The sequence below is a fragment of the Lissotriton helveticus genome, chromosome 12 (genome assembly GCF_964261635.1).
Source record: "Lissotriton helveticus chromosome 12, aLisHel1.1, whole genome shotgun sequence".
NCBI classification, from domain to species: Eukaryota; Metazoa; Chordata; class Amphibia; order Caudata; family Salamandridae; genus Lissotriton; species Lissotriton helveticus.
The window spans coordinates 828895803-828915601 of record NC_136073.1 but is presented as its reverse complement, the minus strand read 5'-3'; the positions used below and the strand labels follow the sequence as shown (position 1 = coordinate 828915601).

General features: G+C 45.9%; 1 protein-coding gene across 2 annotated transcripts in view; it reads right to left on the bottom strand.

The window, feature by feature from the left end:
- LOC144798543 (disintegrin and metalloproteinase domain-containing protein 10-like) overlaps window positions 1–19799 on the bottom strand; it is an 87802-nt gene that overhangs the window by 24845 nt on the left and 43158 nt on the right. For both annotated transcript variants that reach the window (XM_078669471.1, XM_078669472.1), the window contains 4 exons: window positions 16973–17065; window positions 13203–13371; window positions 7154–7323; window positions 4383–4554 (listed from right to left, as the gene is read on the bottom strand). In XM_078669471.1, coding sequence (XP_078525597.1) covers window positions 4383–4554; window positions 7154–7323; window positions 13203–13371; window positions 16973–17065 — 604 coding nt within the window. The remainder of the gene's footprint in view (window positions 1–4382; window positions 4555–7153; window positions 7324–13202; window positions 13372–16972; window positions 17066–19799) is intronic.

Genomic DNA, 19799 nt, shown 5'->3' with positions numbered 1-19799 from the left:
TCCCCGACCCCCCCCCCGCCACCCGGTACAGCAATAAAGTCCGACTTCGAAGCCCCGTTCACCCCTAGCCACCCAAGGAGTATACGCTACCACAGTCATAGACAGGGGGAATCAGCCCTGTCCCCTGCGATCAGGAATATCGACGTAGTCCAGCAGCACAGTAGCCGTCCCGAACAAGACAAAACAGTCATATGACCCCAGCATAGCACAGCGCCTTCCATCAAAGTCCGTCCAATCCAACGACCTGTGTGCGACAGCGACAGAAAGGTGATCATCGCACCGTAGCAGTCCACCCGGCCAGAGCAGGAGCAGCAGTTGCAAAGCCACAATAATCCACAAAGGAGTGTTCGAACATGGCGTCTGAGGGCGAGATTCCAAAGCGCGAACCAACACGCATACAACAGACCGCCGCACCTCCGTCAAAAACAGCGTTGCGGGAACATCAGGAGCACAGTCCTCCAGCACCCCCGGGCATTCCCGGGCGGGCCGTCCACAAAACTCGGACATAGGACATGGTTCATCGTTCCGCAGTCGTGAAGGTGCTCGGTCAAACAAGGGCACAGCAGAAAGAACCGCATCCAGACGGAGCCCTAGGTCATAGGCGTCGCCACAGAGAGCAGAGTGAAGAAGACCCAGGGCTCCCAGAATATCTGCAATCCGCACCGGTGCCCTAGGAGGGGAGGATGTGGCAGATCCCCGCACATTTGGCCCAGAACGCCGTTGCAGCCCACAATACTGGTCCTCCACAGTACCGTCAGATAGCTGAGTACCATGCCGGTGAACGTGGGAGCACCCCCTGGCCGGGGGCACCAAGGGAGCGCAGACCCCGCTGCACAATGCAGGGGTAAACGTAACGACTGTCGCTGCCATGTTACTGGTCGTAACCAGGATCGTGAAAAGAAGGTCCAGTTGCTCGGACTTTAAAATGGCGCCCACCCCATCACGGAGCGAGCTAGGAAAAGAACAAAGGCACAGACAGGTCCGGACGGTGAAACAATGATGCGCTCACAGCCGGTATGCCGGCCACTTAAAGATGCGGAGAGCGGGCAGGACGTAATCAACCAAGTCAGCCACTGCGAGCCGCCGGCCGGCCCGACCACGTCCACTGCGGCCGCTATGTTCCGGGGTGAAGGCAGCCAGAGCCGGAGAACAAAGACCCCTCAGCGCCGGGCAGCGTCCGGGAGCAGGCGAGAGCGTCCCAGCTCTTCAACGGCAGGGAGCGCAGAACATGACACACCAACGGAGTCGGGGTGTCCTCCCGGACCCGAAAATCGAACTCGGGAGCAGGATGGATGCCAGGAGAGGTCCCGGGACGGGAGGAAAACGGAAGGGTCGGCGGAGCCGAAGGATTAGGCGGCCATCATGGTCAGAAGCTAGGCTCCGCCCCCAACGCGAACGTTCTTAAGGACATTGCAGGGGTTGCCCTTTTGAACACTCTATTGAGAACTTAAAGCAAGGCAGGGAAACAATCGAGATGTGCCTTCATTCCCACTTGGTTTGAATTTTGGATCCATTTCGCTAGGAACAATCCCTACCTGACACGGACTACAGATCCCACAAACGCCACTGATTGCTAACGCCCAGGGGGCGGGGACTGATTATGTAAGGGGGAGAGTTCTGGCAGATGACGAATATGCCACTGAAGAAGAGAGCTCGTCTCTCGAAATGCATTTGCCAGCTGATTTACTTTGAAGATCGTCACCTTTGTATTCCTGCTGGCAGGTTCTTGAAAATAAAGAGTTCACTACGGAGTTCGTGTGTGGCTGCTTCCTAATGGGTCTCTGCACTGTGTTGGATTTATAGACGGCCGCCCGGTCGTGGAAGCAGCCCGCTGTTGTCACAGAGCCAGCCCTCTTCACTACGGGGGGGGGGCTAGTGGACGCGAACGTTCTTAAGGACATTGCAGGGGTTGCCCTTTTGAACACTCTATTGAGAACTTAAAGCAAGGCAGGGAAACAATCGAGATGTGCCTTCATTCCTACTTGGTTTGAATTTTGGATCCATTTCGCTAGGAACAATCCCTACCTGACACGGACTACAGATCCCACAAACGCCACTGATTGCTAACGCCCAGGGGGCGGGGACTGATTATGTAAGGGGGAGAGTTCTGGCAGATGACGAATATGCCACTGAAGAAGAGAGCTCGTCTCTCGAAATGCATTTGGCAGCTGATTTACTTTGAAGATCGTCACCTTTGTATTCCTGCTGGCAGGTTCTTGAAAATAAAGAGTTCACTACGGAGTTCGTGTGTGGCTGCTTCCTAATGGGTCTCTGCACTGTGTTGGATTTATAGACGGCCGCCCGGTCGTGGAAGCAGCCCGCTGTTGTCACAGAGCCAGCCCTCTTCACTACGGGGGGGGGGGCTAGTGGACGCGAACGTTCTTAAGGACATTGCAGGGGTTGCCCTTTTGAACACTCTATTGAGAACTTAAAGCAAGGCAGGGAAACAATCGAGATGTGCCTTCATTCCTACTTGGTTTGAATTTTGGATCCATTTCGCTAGGAACAATCCCTACCTGACACGGACTACAGATCCCACAAACGCCACTGATTGCTAACGCCCAGGGGGCGGGGACTGATTATGTAAGGGGGAGAGTTCTGGCAGATGACGAATATGCCACTGAAGAAGAGAGCTCGTCTCTCGAAATGCATTTGGCAGCTGATTTACTTTGAAGATCGTCACCTTTGTATTCCTGCTGGCAGGTTCTTGAAAATAAAGAGTTCACTACGGAGTTCGTGTGTGGCTGCTTCCTAATGGGTCTCTGCACTGTGTTGGATTTATAGACGGCCGCCCGGTCGTGGAAGCAGCCCGCTGTTGTCACAGAGCCAGCCCTCTTCACTACGGGGGGGCTAGTGGACGCGAACGTTCTTAAGGACATTGCAGGGGTTGCCCTTTTGAACACTCTATTGAGAACTTAAAGCAAGGCAGGGAAACAATCGAGATGTGCCTTCATTCCCACTTGGTTGGAATTTTGGATCCATTTTGCTAGGAACAATCCCTACCTGACACGGACTACAGATCCCACAAACGCCACTGATTGCTAACTTGCTGGGACTGATTATGTAAGGGGGAGAGTTCTGGCAGATGACGAATATGCCACTGAAGAAGAGAGCTCGTCTCTCGAAATGCATTTGGCAGCTGATTTACTTTGAAGATCGTCACCTTTGTATTCCTGCTGGCAGGTTCTTGAAAATAAAGAGTTCACTACGGAGTTCGTGTGTGGCTGCTTCCTAATGGGTCTCTGCACTGTGTTGGATATATATATATATATATATATATAGTCATATTTGGATTTAATATAATTGGACTTAACGGTCTCCTATAAATATATATTTTTTCAGCAGTATATATTTGCAGATTTAAGAACAGTTAATTTAAACTCACCTCTAGTGTCTATATTCTGACAACAATTTTGTGATAGACTACTGACTGGTATACCCTCCTCTTGCAATGGCACATAAAAGAATGTTGGAGAAAAATAGCACTATTTCCTTATGTTAGTGAGCATGAAATGTGGTACATCAGAAGAACACTCCTACCAGAGGCCATTTACTTTACAGAATGGGGCTTCTTACAGGACTGAAGTGCTTGGGTAGAATCAGTTCTAGCTGTCATACCGTGACATGTTCATGCTCTCACCCTCCAGACCTTTCTACTAAGTGAAAAGAATACGTCAAGTGCATACTAGCTGCATAATAGGTGTCTGCTAGTTAAGTATACATCAGAATGTATAGACAATATTCTTAACTACACAACCACCTATGTGGACAATATACCTATCATGGATATAGCGTTGTATTATTGCACGTTACAACTTCATACGATAGATAGATAATATAAAACCTTTCCAATGTGGTATCTGCATACGGAATTCTATCACTAATTTGTTTTTGGGATATTACGAGATTCAGAGTTACCTATTAATTTCTGAGATGCCACTTATCAAATGCTGAATTACTGGAAAAATATTCTGCCAGATTTGATCTGGAAAATGTGTCCCAGGAAACGTTGAGTTGATTTCTGAGGTAATTTTATTGTTTGATTAATTTAAAAATTACAATTGATTGGAACATAATAAATAGACGATATCATAAAAGGACCATAGGCTGAAGTACAATGCAGTGTTAATATGAACATATGTTCAGTGTTAAATAATTAAACGTCAAGTTAAGTCTGCATGCAAAATTCATAAGAAATTTACTTTTAATTCCCTATTTGGATGTAAACTGTTATTTCTGCTTAATCAAGAATTTTGAGTGATTAGGTATGGGAGACTCAGCATAATAGAGAAAAATAACAAAACTTCACATGTGGGATTATTTGGAGGTCAAAATGTGTTACTGATGTAGAGCAAAATCACAGTTAATGAAATTCCACCCACCAACAAAGCACTGGTCTTTCTTTGAATGGAGGATTTTTCCAATGAACTTCACTGTGCAAGGCGAGAACCAATTGCTTCTGTATTGAGTTTCGTCCACCGCGTAAGGAAACATGAGGTAATTGCTTTCCTTGTCACCAGTCTCAAATGGTTCACACTCCTTGCTTCTATCATGCTAAAATCAGCAAAACAAAAATATTAGAGGACGAAACAGCCACGAGCCCCAACTATATTATTCCTAAAACCCTCATTTTGTACATTAAAAGATCCAACTGCATCATTGCAGATTAGAGATTTTGTGCCTGAATAAGAAATTGGCAGAGGGGGACTCCGTGTAAGGGGCGAACGGCCTTTACAACGCGGTCGTTACACCGCAATACATTTACATTGTGGTCATTACAACGCAAGTCGTTACAACGACTTGCGCTGGATGGCGCTCTACACTAAGGAATAGTATGATTTACTATTCCAACACCTTCCCTACTATTACACACACTGGAGTTGGAATAGTAAATCCTACTATTCCTAAGTCCAGCACCTCTAGCGCAAGTCGTTATAATGACTTGCGTTGTAATAACCGTGACGTAAGGTACTGTGATCTAAATGATCGCGTTGTAAAGTCACATATTCGTGTATGGTAGCGATATCCGGCCTGCCTTATTATAATTCCATCCTAATGCACTTGTAATCAGGGAGATGGGACATCATAACAGGCTCCTCACTACAAGCACATTGTGACACAGTATGCATCCCCCAAAATCAAAATCGGAAAGAAATGCGCTTAGTGTTAGTATCGAAAATGTTCTATTGGACGTTGGTTGTTGTTTCCTAGAGGAACGGGCTATTGTGTGCACAGCAACATCCACTTAGCTATCACATCTCATGGGTGCAGTCACATCTAGTGTTCACTGTTTTGTTATATATTATCAAGCATGCTTGGTAAAATGCAATATCTGAGCTGGTTAAAGGGGTGTACAGGGTACTGTCTGATGTCTTGTGGAGTTCTCTGTCATGCTTTCTGTTGGGTACTGGATCTGAATATCTGGATGTTCTGCCGACCAAATCCAGTGACGTCCTGGCTAATATGTGGAAGAAGAGCACAGGGCTTGTGTGAGTAGAAAAGACATCCCTTTATTTGATCAAACAATGGCATGTATGAGAACACCCTGAAGGGGCATGAAGAAAAATAGAGGGATGTCACATGAAAAAAATTGTGATTCCTGTGGAGTAACATCAGTGCTTTAATGGGAAAAAATAAGTGCAGGTACTCATTAAAATGAGCTGGAGGTGTGGCAATTGGGCGGGGCTATAGGAAGGGCTAAGGCCAAGATATGATGATACATAATGACTTCTATATCAGTTGCAGCACATATCGAAACACAACAAAATGCATTTATGTTAACAAAACAGGTTACATCATTACACAAAATGAAAGCCAAACAGGATAATATGTTAAAAATGTCCATGTTTTGTAATATTTGCAACTTCTTAATGTCATACCGTTCTTTGTTGTTGTTTGGCACAATGCTGTATATCCTCAAGCGTGCACACACACAAAGAAACAAGGAGACATGTACACAAAAGTGGCTGAGCTAAGGACTACAGAAGCGCCTTGGCTTTTAGAGACAGCTTCTTCTCGGACAGCCTAGTGCTCACCAGCACTATCAGCCAATGAGCTTAACTTCATGAGTACTGGTACTCTCCTAGGCAGTAGCGAAGTGCCGGTATTAACAGTGGTAAAAATAAGAAGTGCCAGTACTCAGTACCTGTGAGTACTGGCCCATTTAAAGCACTGCCTCAGCCCTTTTCCCTACGGCCAGGCTCTTAGGGTCTCTTTCTGGTTCAGTGTCTTTACATCCAAATCTACTTTCCATTCACGATTAACCTCTCATTTCTACCCAGCCTCTAACATTTTCTCCCTTGTTCTGGCCCTCTTACTGCAACCTCTTGCTTACTTTCTCCACTAGTCTCTTACATTTTGCCACTGTTTTTCCTCCACTTGCCTCCTCTTCTCCCCTCCATGATGTACCCATACCCTACATTTGCCACCTGACCAGTAATTTGTTGTCCTATATTTCATTATTTGTGTTGATAGAGCACGCTTACTTTTGAGGTCTGTATTTTTAAATAAAGGCTAGCAAAAAAAAACTTGCTAAATCAGGATTTATATTTTTTCCAGTAAATAAAAGCATAAATCATTTATTCACTTCAAAAGTACAAAACTATTTCCAAGCTCTGAAAGTGTGGACGGCCGCACTGGGCGATGATCTGGAGTGGTGGCACTGACCTCAGGTGGGGGTACCGTGTTTAGCATAACTTACAATTTGTAAGCAGCTGATGCAGAGTTCCTTGTACAGTCCAGCTTTCAGGCAGCGTTACAAATGTCAAGATAATTCTTGTGATTAAAATTCCTGCTAGAGCAAAAGATCAGAGTTTTAAAGTAGCGCAGAGGGTTAATACGCCTGCTGCAAAGAACAGATCTGTATTTAAAGTGGATAGCTGAGGCGATTAGTAAAGCCAGCCTTGACCAACGCTTTCAAACAAATTAAATGTATGAAAGTGAAGGGCTATGGAGAGATAAGGGGCACATTTGCCGGGTGGTAGTGAGGGAATCTGAGGAGGAGGTCACGGGGCAATGGGGCGCTAAAAAAGATTGTCGCATCAGGCGCCACCAATGCTAAAGCCAGTCCTGGGAGGAAAAGTTTATGTTAAATAAAAATTAGTATGGCCTGATAAGACAAAATTATAAATGGCAATCTGCCAAAGGCACTTACGGGAGCCCCCAAGCTGTGGGCAAGTTCATGCGCCCACGTTATCGCGATTACCCTGGGAATCAACGCCTGACCAAAAGTCTGCGCGGTGACCAGTCCGGTGTTCAGTGAGGCCTCATTCTTCATTGCATTCCTAAAGTTGGTATTCTTCGAACAAATTCCACCATAGTCACCTAAAGAAGTAAATGACATGGCATTCAGGTCAACATAGCACTAAATGTAGATATTTACTTTTCATATACCTGAGAAAAAGGAGCAACAGCAGTGTTATTTTACAATATTTTTAATAACACTTTAAAGTGTACAACCTTGACACAACTTTTAAAATTATAGATCTTTCAAAATGTACTTAGGTAGACTATAGAGCTGCAATCTAGTGTCAAGATATAAACAAGTTTGGCTTCAGATCAGGCAGAGACGCACAATCAGCCATCACTGTAAGCTTTACTTATCCCAAAAGAGTATCCTTTTGGGATGACTAAAGATTACAGCGGACAACAATAGAGTCGCTGCTCTATTCCTTCTGGATTTATCAGCTGCGTTTCATACTGTCTATCACGACACGCTACTACAACTATTCCATCTTCTCGAAATACATGAAAATGTTCTAAAGTGGATTGCTTCAAGCAAAGTGTGATTTACCTAACACCTTTCACGTCGGCTTCTTGCACTCAACACTGTAGCCCATCACATCCCCTCTAATATTCACCATCTATCTAACCACCTCACAAACCATGATTAAATCATTCAACCTCATCTGTTACAACTATGCAGATGACATACAAATCACTCTGTAGACCTAAAGAACTCAAACCTTGATGACTGCCTTTGAGTCAGAAACACATGGATGAGGAGTAACTACGTAAAAGCGCTACAACATATAGACAGAGATCATGAGCTGCGGACAATGGCAAAAATACCAGCCTACAGTGGAGAGGTGTGGTGCAGCAGCCAGAGCTGCTGACTTCGGAGCACAGGGCTCATGGTTCGATCCCCGGCGGCAGCTCAGCTCAGCACCATGTGACTCTGGGCAATAGCTCACAAAATGTCCACAACGGCCCCCAGCGCCTTGAGACCCGTAAGGGTGAGTAGTTTACGCTTTACAAATACGGATTTGTGGCCGAAAGAACTAGAGGTCCCTCCAATAACATTAAGGGAAGTCCGAAACCTCGGGTAACCACGGATTCAGACCTATCCTTGATATCACGTGCCAACATCACAAAAAGTGCCTTCTATACAATGAAAACACTGTGTCGCATCTTCCCGTAGCTTGGATCTCAACAAAAGCTACAAGCTATCCTCACACTGGAATCTCAAAGCTGAACCACGCTTTTAGTCTCTACCTTGACAAACCCGGATTCATCATAGGCAAAATACAACTAATTGTAAGACTCCTTTTCCACCTCTACCCATGAGAACTCATGACTCCAGTCTTACAGTCGCTTCCCTGGCTAGCTATAATGAGAAAGGAAACATTCAAGGCGCACTGAACTGTCCACAGAAACTGCCAAGGAAAAGGACTACTATATTGATTAATTCAATTAAAGAAATGCAAACAGAACAGGACACTGCACTCCAGGCTTTTACCACAGGTCATCAGGAGAAATGTATAGGAGACATGACTTTCTCAGTACAAGCGATAAAGTTCTGAGACTTAGTACCAGCTAAGATTCGAAACATGCAGGAGCATATATACTTCAGAAGACAGTTGAAATAAGGCTCCTTACACAATAAGATGTTCCCGCAACCATTGGATGGAATTCAGAAAGATGATTGCAACTTTGAGTACAGTCTCGTTTACAACCCACGGCTATGGAGCAACCCAACCAGCGCACTACTTTCTATAGGGTGAGCTAAAAACACTAATCTCTACTTAGCCTGGATATTATACAGTAAAGTCAATTTATATAGAACCCTTCTGACCCACACTAATACTAATTTTTTTATAAAACTCAACTATTAGCAGCCAAATGTATCTTAATCCTCTTACACTCAGATAAGACATATCTGCTATGAGCTATAAGCAATACCCAGTAATTTACAGGCAATAAACCCTTATCACCAATTGAACAGGTATGAAATAATTGAAGAGATCTGTCACATGCAGCTGGCCAATCAGAGAGCTCAGAAGTCCACCACTAAGATTTGTCACATGCAGCTGGCCAATCAGAGAGCTCAGAAGTTTACCACTAAGATCTGTCACATGCGGCTGGCCAATCAAAGGACTCAGAAGTCCACCACTAAGATCTGTCACATGCTGCTGGCCAATCAGAAGGACTCAGAAGTTCACCGCTAAGATCTGTCACATGTTGCTGGCCAATCAGAAGGACTCAGAAGTTCACCGCTAAGATCTGTCACATGCAGCTGGCCAATCAGAGGACTCAGAAGTCCACCACTAAGATCTGTCACATGCAGCTGACCAAACAGAAGGACTCAGAAGTTCACCGCTAAGATCTGTCACATGCTGCTGGCCAAACAGAAGGACTCAGAAGTTCACCGCTAAGATCTATCACATGCGGCTGGCCAATCAGAGGACTCAGAAGTCCACCACTAAGATCTGTCGCATGCTGCTGACCAATCAAAAGACTCAGTATTGCACCACTAAAGGACCCGACTAGCTGCACACTATGACCTATTCTGCACATCAAGCAACCACCTTCTGATATGGGATGACAGTATGAAAGCCTATCCCAACAGACCTCACCACCACTTCTCTCACCAACCCCAAAACAAACTTTAAACAAAAGTAAGCGTTATATAAATGCGCCAATGGAATACAATACAACATTAAAATCAGGGTCAACCTCCAAATATTTCCTCAAAGCGTAAAAATGCCAGCTTGACATTGCCAGGGAAGCCGTAATGTGTTTTACGTAAGCGAAGCTAATCCTGCCATGAAAAAAACAATCTAAGGAAACACTGCCGTCTAACGGTCATGGAGTGAAGTGCAGGTGATCGTCAGCGTGTAACTAGCACAATGTTATTATTACACCTCAAATATACCCAGGTTTTAAAGGGTGATCCAGGTGCAAACGGCAGATTGTAGGTTTGCGATATTTGAGCTGTGGAAAATCCGGCACGTGGCAGCACATGGCAATAAACTGCTGTATTATACTATACACATTCTAGACATGTTTACATTCCACACTTGCGCAGGTTTACATGGATTTTACACACACCGCTCTGGCAACTCACATGACGCCAAAACGCTTACCACATAAACCACATTTCAAATGTACATTCTTCGAAATAAAGTCTCCCCACTGAGTGACACCCCAAGGGAGCAGATAGAAAACTAAAATACCCTCCACTTTGAACCAAAGCGCTGATGGCACCTTGTAAGCGAAGCAAGTGAGGCTGACTCTCCCTAAACGAGCTTCCTTCATTCTTTTATCCAAACATCTATCCATTCATTCTTTCGCTCTTTTATCCACCTGCTGTTATCCACTATTTCACCTTTCTACTCTGTCTGCATGTTGGCAGCACAATGTTTTTGTTGCTGACATTTTGACCTGCAATCTAGTACCCACTGATTGTTTTGATGTCAGTAGCATGGATGTATGACATTACAACGCATGCTTTTACCACGCATGCCTTTACAACGCTGTTTTTACAACGCATGCCTTTACAACGCATAGTGCTTTGGGGCGCTGGATAGTGAATAGTTTAATTTACTATTCCAACTCCAGTCCCCGTGGATAGTAGGGAAGGTGTAGGATAGTAAATTAGACCTATTCCCTATCCTAGAGCGCCCCCCAGCGCTATGCGTTGTAATGGTTTGCGTTGTAAAAGTTGTGTCGTAAAGGCACTGCGTGGTAAAAGTTGCGTTGTAAAGGATGTTTCCCCAGTAGCATTAAAATCAGAGTTGGACATGGAGTAGCTCCAACTTTTAACTTTCAGATTACACACGAAATTCCCAGACTTTACAGCGCCAAGAAACCGCCTGGTGAACGTGCGCTCTACAAATCACCTTTAACATAACATTTACTCATTGATATTTCTGACAGTCCCATGCAAGAGGCGCTCCCGGATTTTGTACTGCCTTTTGAGAGCGCCTGTCTTGTTTAAGTCTCACTGCCTCCCCACAGTCGAGTGCACTGTCGACAGTATGCTAATATATTTGTATGTAAGGCTACTTAGAAAGCTCAACCTTTACTGGACATAATTATCACCTTTATATTAAAATAGATCAAATTGGGCTCATCAGTCTAAGGGCCTTATTATGACTTATGGGGTCCTCTCGTGCAGTGCCAAGCCGAGCGCTCTGCAGGAGGACCGCCAAAGCCATGCACACACCGCCCCTCGGATTCAGATTTGAACCCAGGTTGGGCGGTTGTGCGGCGGCGGTCCCATGGGGGTGCCTGTTGAAAGGCTCACACGAGAGCCATTACAGGCACCACAAAGGGAACGCCGAAGCACGTTCCTGCACTGTAAGGAAGTGCACCATGTTGTGCATTCCTTCCAGGGCAGGAACATGAGGGTGAAAAAATACAGAGGGGCTCCAAATGTGCCCCCCTGCATGCACCCCATTGCACAGAGGCAATAGGGAGCCCTGTAAGGGCCCCCTGAGTTGCCTCACAGCCACCCTTTCCATGGCGGGTTCACCGCCATGGAGAGGCTGGCGGTGAGGCAACTGGTATTATGCTTGGCAGTGCCACCCAGTGCGGCTCATCCATGTGGGCGGAGGAGCATCGCCCCACTGCTTTCTCGCAGTGCGAGAAGCAGAACCAGAAAATGGAATTATAAATACTGTTTTATGTTTCTGCGTCTCGCACTCCGAGAAAGCAGAAGGGTTTGGTTGGGGGGGGGGGCGGTTGGGCGGGCCTGCTCTAGGGCAGGGAAGGAGCAGCTTGCCTACTCTAAGGGCGCTGACTGTGTGGTCGGCCCCAGGCCGAACCAAACCAGCCATAGGCACTCTGCATTTACTCCATGTAGGCTGCATGCAGCCTACATGGAGAAAATGGCCTCCCCATAGACGCCTGTGTGGTCGACGTCCCAGACAATCACAGTGCTGCCATTGCAGCGTTGTGATTGGCTTTGGGGAGGGGAGGAAGGCTGCCTGCTTCCTGTTCGGCAGGACCCGACCAGGAGCTGAGACGGGGAGGCACCAGGGAAAGTACGTTTATTTTATATTTTTTAAATTACCCCCCCCCGCCCCGCGTGACTCCCCAACCTGCCCCCCCCACCCGTGAGTCATGCCGGTTGCGACTGGTGGCACCAACAGCATTTTGCCCTGCCTGACCACTGCGCCACCGCCGCAGGATCCAGGATCACCTGCAGACACAGTGGTCTAGAGGCAGTCCAACCCCCAAAGTCCTAATAGGGCGAGTGGGACCCCAGTCTGGCGGTCCGCGGATAACCAACATGAGTTTGGCGGTCCAATGGACCGCCAAACTCATAATAAGGCCCTATGCTAGCAATAATCCACCATGTAATCCATTATTCTGGAAAAGAACATTTTCTATATTTTATGGGTGAGTGCTAAGAATTTAGAGTGATTTAGGAAAAGCACAAAACATAATCTAAATTGCTGGAGAGTGCCTCAGAAAAGTGGGAGCTATAGGGAAGGTAATACAGGTTGAGGAATCTCTTCCACTGTCACAGGACATTTTCTGTGTCTCAACGATAAACAAGGAGGAACTGTTGCTTGAAGAGATGTATGCAGTTGTTTCCTGAAGTGAAGGCGGGGAGAAGCTTGCTGAATCTTCCTTAGGGTAAAGCGTCGGGATTCACTAATGGATCTAAACTTTTGTGTGTGAACTGATTGAACAACGAATGAGCTCGGAGGCTCGACTGGTTTGTCTTGTACCCTCCTTTCCACTCCCCATTCGCTTTTGTGTTTTTCTTTACCCGGCTCGAACCCTCATGTTCTACCAACCACTTGTACCGTCTATTTGCACATAATTGTATATGCTGTGAAGCACTCTGATACCCTCGGGTCCAGCTAGCGCTATACAAAACTCCTAAAATAAATAAATAAAATAAATAAATAATGGTGGCGTTCAGAATAAAAGTAATGACAACAACCAGGGGGTCTGGAGACGCCACTCACCCATTTTCCCTTCCCAGGCGAGCCCGATGACCCCGCTGTAGTCCCTGTTGGTGAAGAGGTAGGAGAGGCAGTAGCTGTTCCAGTTCCCCTCCGAGTGCAGCTCCAGCAGCTTTTCAACTCCCACCAGGGGGGAGTGCGTCGGGTCCTTCGGGTTCCTGTCTGTAAATATCTATGTGGTTGGACACGGTTAACAAGAGCATACAACTGATAAACGCTTGCTAGGCATTTCATAAAAAAAACATGGTGCAAGTCGGATCTTTCGTAGGCAGAAGTTCTCCCTGTTTGCATTTTGTTCAAATGGAACTATGTTAATGTTGGTTATTGCTATGATGCAGCAGTACTCTGCAGGGCAGGTATGGGACCAGAAGCAGGCCTGGCAAAATGCTTCCTCCCGACTTTTTATTTTATTTATTCATATCTCTCTCTCTCTCTCTCTCTCTCTCGCGTTCTCTCCGGCTCTCTGTCTCACTCTCTCTCATCTTTCTCTCTCCTCTCTCTCTTCCTCCTCTCTCTTCTCTCTCTCTCTCTCTCTTTCTCTCTCTCTCTCTCTCTCTCTCTTCCTCTTCTCTCATCCCTCTTTCTCTCTCTCCTCTCTCTTCCTCTTCTCTCTTCTCTCCTCCCTCTCTCTCTCTCTCTCTCTCTTCCTCTTCTCTCATCCCTCTTTCTCTCTCTCCTCTCTCTTCCTCTTCTCTCTTCTCTCCTCCCTCTCTCTCTCTCTCTCTCTCTCTCTCTCTTCCTCCTCTCTTTTCTCTCCTTGTTTTTCTGTATTTAGATATTTTTAATATTGTTAAGAATCAGTCTTATGTGGGTACATAGCCCATTCCTACTCGTGCACGCAGGTTATATTGAGCTGTTATGTTTGTTCTAGTAGATTCAATGCCCATTAGATTCCCAATGTTAGACTAATGTTCTGATTTGTTACCTTTGGCTCAAATTGTAAAGCGCTCTGATATCCTTCGGGCTCAAGTTCGCGCTATATAAAACTTTATAAATAAATAAATTGGCAAACCCACCAGTACTGGCTGCTACCGGATGGTAGTGGTGGGGCGGGGGGGAATGGGAGGAAATGGAAAACAAGAACACTTACTTGGGCTAGACAGCCGGTCGCCCGGCGTCTCTCCTCAGTCCTCTTCCTTCTTCCTGTCTCCAATGGCAGCAGGAAGCACCCGGGCTCCCCTAAGCCAATCACAAATCTGCAGTGCAGCATTGTGATTGGTCTGAGCGCCATGCTTCGGCGCTCAGACGGGGACTGGGAGGCTTTGCATATTTCTCACCAGGCTCTGTAATGCAGCGTGGCAGGGAAAATGCTAAGTGCGCATGACTGTTTGGCCGGTTCAAGAGGGCCGGCCAAGCAGTAATGCGCTCTTAAGGAGTGCAAACCACTCCTCGCCCTGCTCTGGCCAGCCGCGCCCCGTGAGCCACTGATTTCAATAGGAAAAATAAAATGATAATAACAAGACGTTATTATCATTTTATTTTTTCTTTTGAGCAGTGAGGCGACACTCCTCCGCCTTAACGGAGGAGCCGCCACTGAAACCCACTAGGTCTCGATTTTTAGATGTATTGGCTTTGCCAATGCTGTGTCAGTGGGTTCCGCCGTTCCGTGGGTATTATAGGAGGGCAGTTGGGTACTCTAAGGGGGAGTACGCAATGGAAAGAGAAACACTGATGCTGAGGGTCAGCGAAGCCGATGTGGGAGAAAGCAACAAGGAGTGCAGGGGGTGGGGTGTTCTCAAGGGGAGAGAAGCACACAAAACAGAGTGCAACAAACAGTAAGAGGAGGGTGTCTGCATTGGGAAAGCACACAAGGGTGAGTGCAATGCAGGGTGGCGGTATTTTCCAGAAGGTAGAATAAGTGGAGCACTGTGGAAGGGGTGGTTCCTGGAGGAGAAACGCATCAAGGAGAGAGCAGTACAGAGCACGAGGACTGGGGGACCACCTGATGGAAAAGCAACAGACAGAATGGAAGCAGAGGGTGTCCTGAAAGTGAGGACGTCCTCAAGGGAATCAGTAACAAGAAGCGGTGAATCACAAGATGGAGAGAGTGTTGCGGATAGCCTCGGAGGAGAGGTTTGTGGGAGGAAGGCACTCAGAGGTCAGAAGTGCATTAAAAAAAGTAAAGGAACTGTGATGCTGTGCACAATGGGTGAGGTGACTAAGCATGGGGGTGGAGTCAAAGGCGTGGCTAAAATAACAAAATATTCTGTAACTTTTTTCAGTCTTTCACCTTCAGGTATGTACATATAAAAAACACAGCTTAATTGTAATATAAATGCAAGTTAAGTTAATCAGTGGGAAATGCACTGTCGTACTTTATGAAACCGCTATTAGTTAATGCACTGCTGAGGTCTGTGTCTGTAACCAGAGAGCCAGAGTATTGAATCCTGATTGGAGCAGTGGGGAATAGTAGGTAGCGTAACACAGGTCCCTGCAGCCGCTGCAGACCCCGTGGTGCAGAGGCCTGCATTACGCCCCTTCTAAAAGCACACACTTCACAACTCAGCTGGTAACTCCTTTCCAATACCGCTCAAAAAGAATAAATCTGTCTCCGGGAAGTGTCAAGTGATTCCACAAATCAAAGCCAATACTGGCTTACGACCTCCCTTTACATTTGCAGATTGGCCTTTTGTGAACCATTTACATTTCTGTCAGGCAGGCAGGCACCCTGGCAGGAAGGCTCGTTTAGCTGTCTGCTTGCCTTCAGTTTCACAGCACAGAAGACTCCCTGCCTTGCACTGCAGCTGAAGCAAAAGAGCCAGAGAGATACACGGAGCGGAGGTGGGGTGCATGGCGCATGGCGGTGGAAAACCACACAAGGTAGAATGATGGAAAACACACAAACTCTAATGGAGTTACTAAATAAAGAAAAAATAAGCTCCTTAAAAACGAGAAGTGGAAGGATACAAATAAGTGAGGCAAAAGGAATGTGTGGCATATTTGGCCAGGACTCATTTTGGTTTCCAGACTAGCCCCGCCAAATACTAAGGCCAAGTCATCTTGATCCCATGCCAATTTCTTCACCATCATACACTTCTGCCCTCATTAGCTCACTGTAGTGGGATCTTTTTCATCCTTGCTTTATTTCTTTATAAACGTTTTCTTATCTAACACTTCTTTCTAACTTTCTCCCTGCTGCTCTCTGGTTGAACAAATCTGGTCCCTGTTTGTCCCCACCCCTGGCCCAAACTAAGCCCTGAGTTTATTACATTACTTGTAGATCAATCTCTAATGGTGGCCTTACACGGTGTGATACCTCTGCCCCCCTCCTCCCCCGCCAGAGTATCCACTGCAGGTTGTATCAATAACTCTATGGGTGAGTTCCAGAGTGGACCTGCAGGTGTCCTTTAAGAATGAGGAATAACCATTAAAACCAGAAACTCCAATTCTGAAGGTTATTTCACATTTCCCCTGTGGCTGATTTCTGGGTGAAAGCAACAGGAACACATAGTTACCCTGGGACGTATACTTTCAAAGAGGCCGTTAACACTTGTTAAGCCTCTGTCGGATTTAAAGAGCAACTTTTAATAAGTCCCTAGGTAGCCAGATTTACAAGATCTGTTGTATCTGTAAAGTACTGACAGGTCCTAAAAACGTAAAAGAAAACCTTCAGGCCAGAACTGGGTGTGAGATTTGCTTCCAGGGCTGGAGTACGTCACCCAGAGCGCTGACTGCTCGCTGAGAATGGTTTGCAAAATGTCCCACCTTGAGACACGTCCACAGACCTCACATCAGGAGTATATATCAGTCCCACTCTCCAGACACCTACTTACGTCTAACTTTTTCACTTTGAAGTTGATGTGTTTGATACCATCAAAGTCTGCCTTCTCGTAGATCGTGTTGACGGTTTGCAACAAGCCACCAATCTGTGGAAAGAAATTGAGCAAATGTCATTTAGAGACTGAAGGCAAACACTGACTCCCACTGAACTGTAAATATAAAACAGACAGCTCAGAAATTGTTTAAATAAGGGAATTGTTTTAGTCTTGCAAAACACTTCCTTTACTTTTCTCTCTCTCTCAATATATATATATTTATGTGTGTGTGTTTATATATATATATATATATGTGTGTGTGTATATATATGTGTATGTGTATGTGTATATATATGTGTGTGTGTATATATGTGTGTGTGTTTATATATATATATATATATATATATATATATATCCAAAAGAACCCTCCTTCAAAGAAAAAGGCAGAGGCCTCAGTAGGGGAACAGCATGGAGCTCTTTTATTGTAGATTTAAGGCAGGTACGGCGGGCGTATGCATTTCGGCCGTGTGGCCTCTTCAGCGCCCAGTGTGATACGGAGGATGAGTTCAAGTGCTGCCAAAGGATACTGCCACAGTCCAATCCGTTCAAATAGGCTCCACCCCAAAACAGGAGATTGATATCACCTGCTCTGGCTGTCGGCAGGCGGAGCAAACTACAAATCCCAACATGCAATAGTTTGTTATTGTTGGCCACAAAGTTGCGGAAACTGTGGATCCCTCGGGCGGCTCCTGCCCATCAATTCTTGCTGCCCTCCACAACAGCACAGCTCCTCGAGTCCCCAAACTACACCCCCACCGCCATCAGGAGTGATGTCCACGGCGGCAAGTGCAGCAGTGTGCCGAGCCACGGAGTTCAGTGACTCCGACCCCGTTTCCTGATGGAGTGGTGAGCCTGGTCTTTCCGTTACCACGGAACAAACGAATGCTTCTGCCACGGCAGAAACTGCGCCAATATATATATATATATATGTGTATATATATATATATATATATCAGAGGACAATTTTGTGGGGCTACTAACACAGCTGACAGCATGAGATACACATGATATGACATAAATGAGTTAGGTTTGATTGTTGCGGTTAACTTTAACCTTATCATCATACTATCAGGCATGCATTTCTATACATGCAAAAAGAACAATTGATGGACAGAATGCAGAACAATGTCATACATTCACCCCAGTACAGAGATCTGGGCCTAAATCCATCGTTTTTTTGCTCACCATGCCATTCCAGTTTGGACCCAGCCATATGCAAATCAGTCTTGACCCTGCGCCCAATGGGAACAGTCCAGCTCGAACAGCCAGGCCAGGTCCTCCCTGGACTGGAAACAAGCATCCTAGGACCGGTTTCGGGCTTTCAGCCCTCATCAGCCAGGATAGCTTGACTCCAGTGGCATGGAGAGCAAGGGGCCCACGTCTGGGCATACCCGTCCCACTCGGGGTAACAAATGCGAAATTGTAATTGATGGACAGAATGCAGAACAATGTCATACATTCACCACAGTACAGAGATCTGGGCCTAAATTCATCGTTTTTTTGCTCACCATGCCATTCCAGTTTGGACCCAGCCATATTCAACTTAGTCTTGACCCTGCGCCCAATGGGAACAGTCCAGCCTGAACTGCCAGGCCAGACTGGAAACAAGCATCCAAGGACCGGTTTCAGGCTTTCAGCCCTCATCAGCCAAGATAGCTTGACTCCAGTGGCATGGAGAGTACAGGACCCACGTCTGGGCATACCCGTCCCACTTGAGGTGACAAATGCAAAAAGAACAATTGATGGACAGAATGATGGATTTAACCCAGATCTTTTGACTGGGTGAGAATGTTTGCATTGTCAGCATTCCGTCCATCATTTGTTTGCTGTAATGCATTTCTACACGCTCTGTGATCCTCAGAAAGTTGGTTATTTTCCTCCTACACAAGGATCTGGCGTTTATCTGTTAAAAGATCCTATAAACCTCAGCTTCAAAAGCCCTGGGATGAATCCAATAATTCTGTAGACCACAGCATTGCCCAAAAAAACACTAGCCCATTGCTTAACTAAATAAAAAGTCATCAAGTATTTTGCTCCCATGCTGAGAACTTCATATCAGTGGTCCTGATGTGGCGCTAAAGCGCCTTACTAGTGAGTGCGAAGGTGAGCATCACACCCCCTTGCTGCCCTGCTGTACAGAACACACACACTTGATTACTGAACTTAGTCTGAGCTGACACATATTGGGAGGCCAGTGGCTGCAGGGCCCTGGATTTATGTCAACATTGGTCCTTCAAATTACAGCTCTTTGATGATTGGCTCAGATATGGTGCAGTAGTTCTAACCAGAGTTTTTAGATACCAGTTCAGCAATCCTCAATATATCAGTGGGTAAATGGAAGCAATTTTCACCTACAGCAAGGCAAATTGGCTTACTGATAAACCTAGGCAAGGGACCATGTGTCAGACCTCTTCGGAGACTGCTGCGGTTGCCTAGATGCTGCGCCTGGGAACAAGTCCCTTGTTGATGCATATTATGTGTTTATAAACCTCCTTACTGCAGAGAGAAAAATTAATGAACATTTTTTACATGAGAGTGCATTTTCTCATTTGAACAAGATATGTGTTAGTGTTTTTAATGTGTAAGAGGTTGGACTCTAATTTTTTGGGCATGATTCAATGGGCTTAACCAACTGAAGATAACGTTAAAAAGGATCATTGTTTATAATCTCACCCTGTAACAAACATCTCCACAACCATATAATAAACCAAATATACGTGACTCTACTTCCTCTAAATCCCAAAACGATAATTTCACCGACAAAAGATGACATAAACATTACATA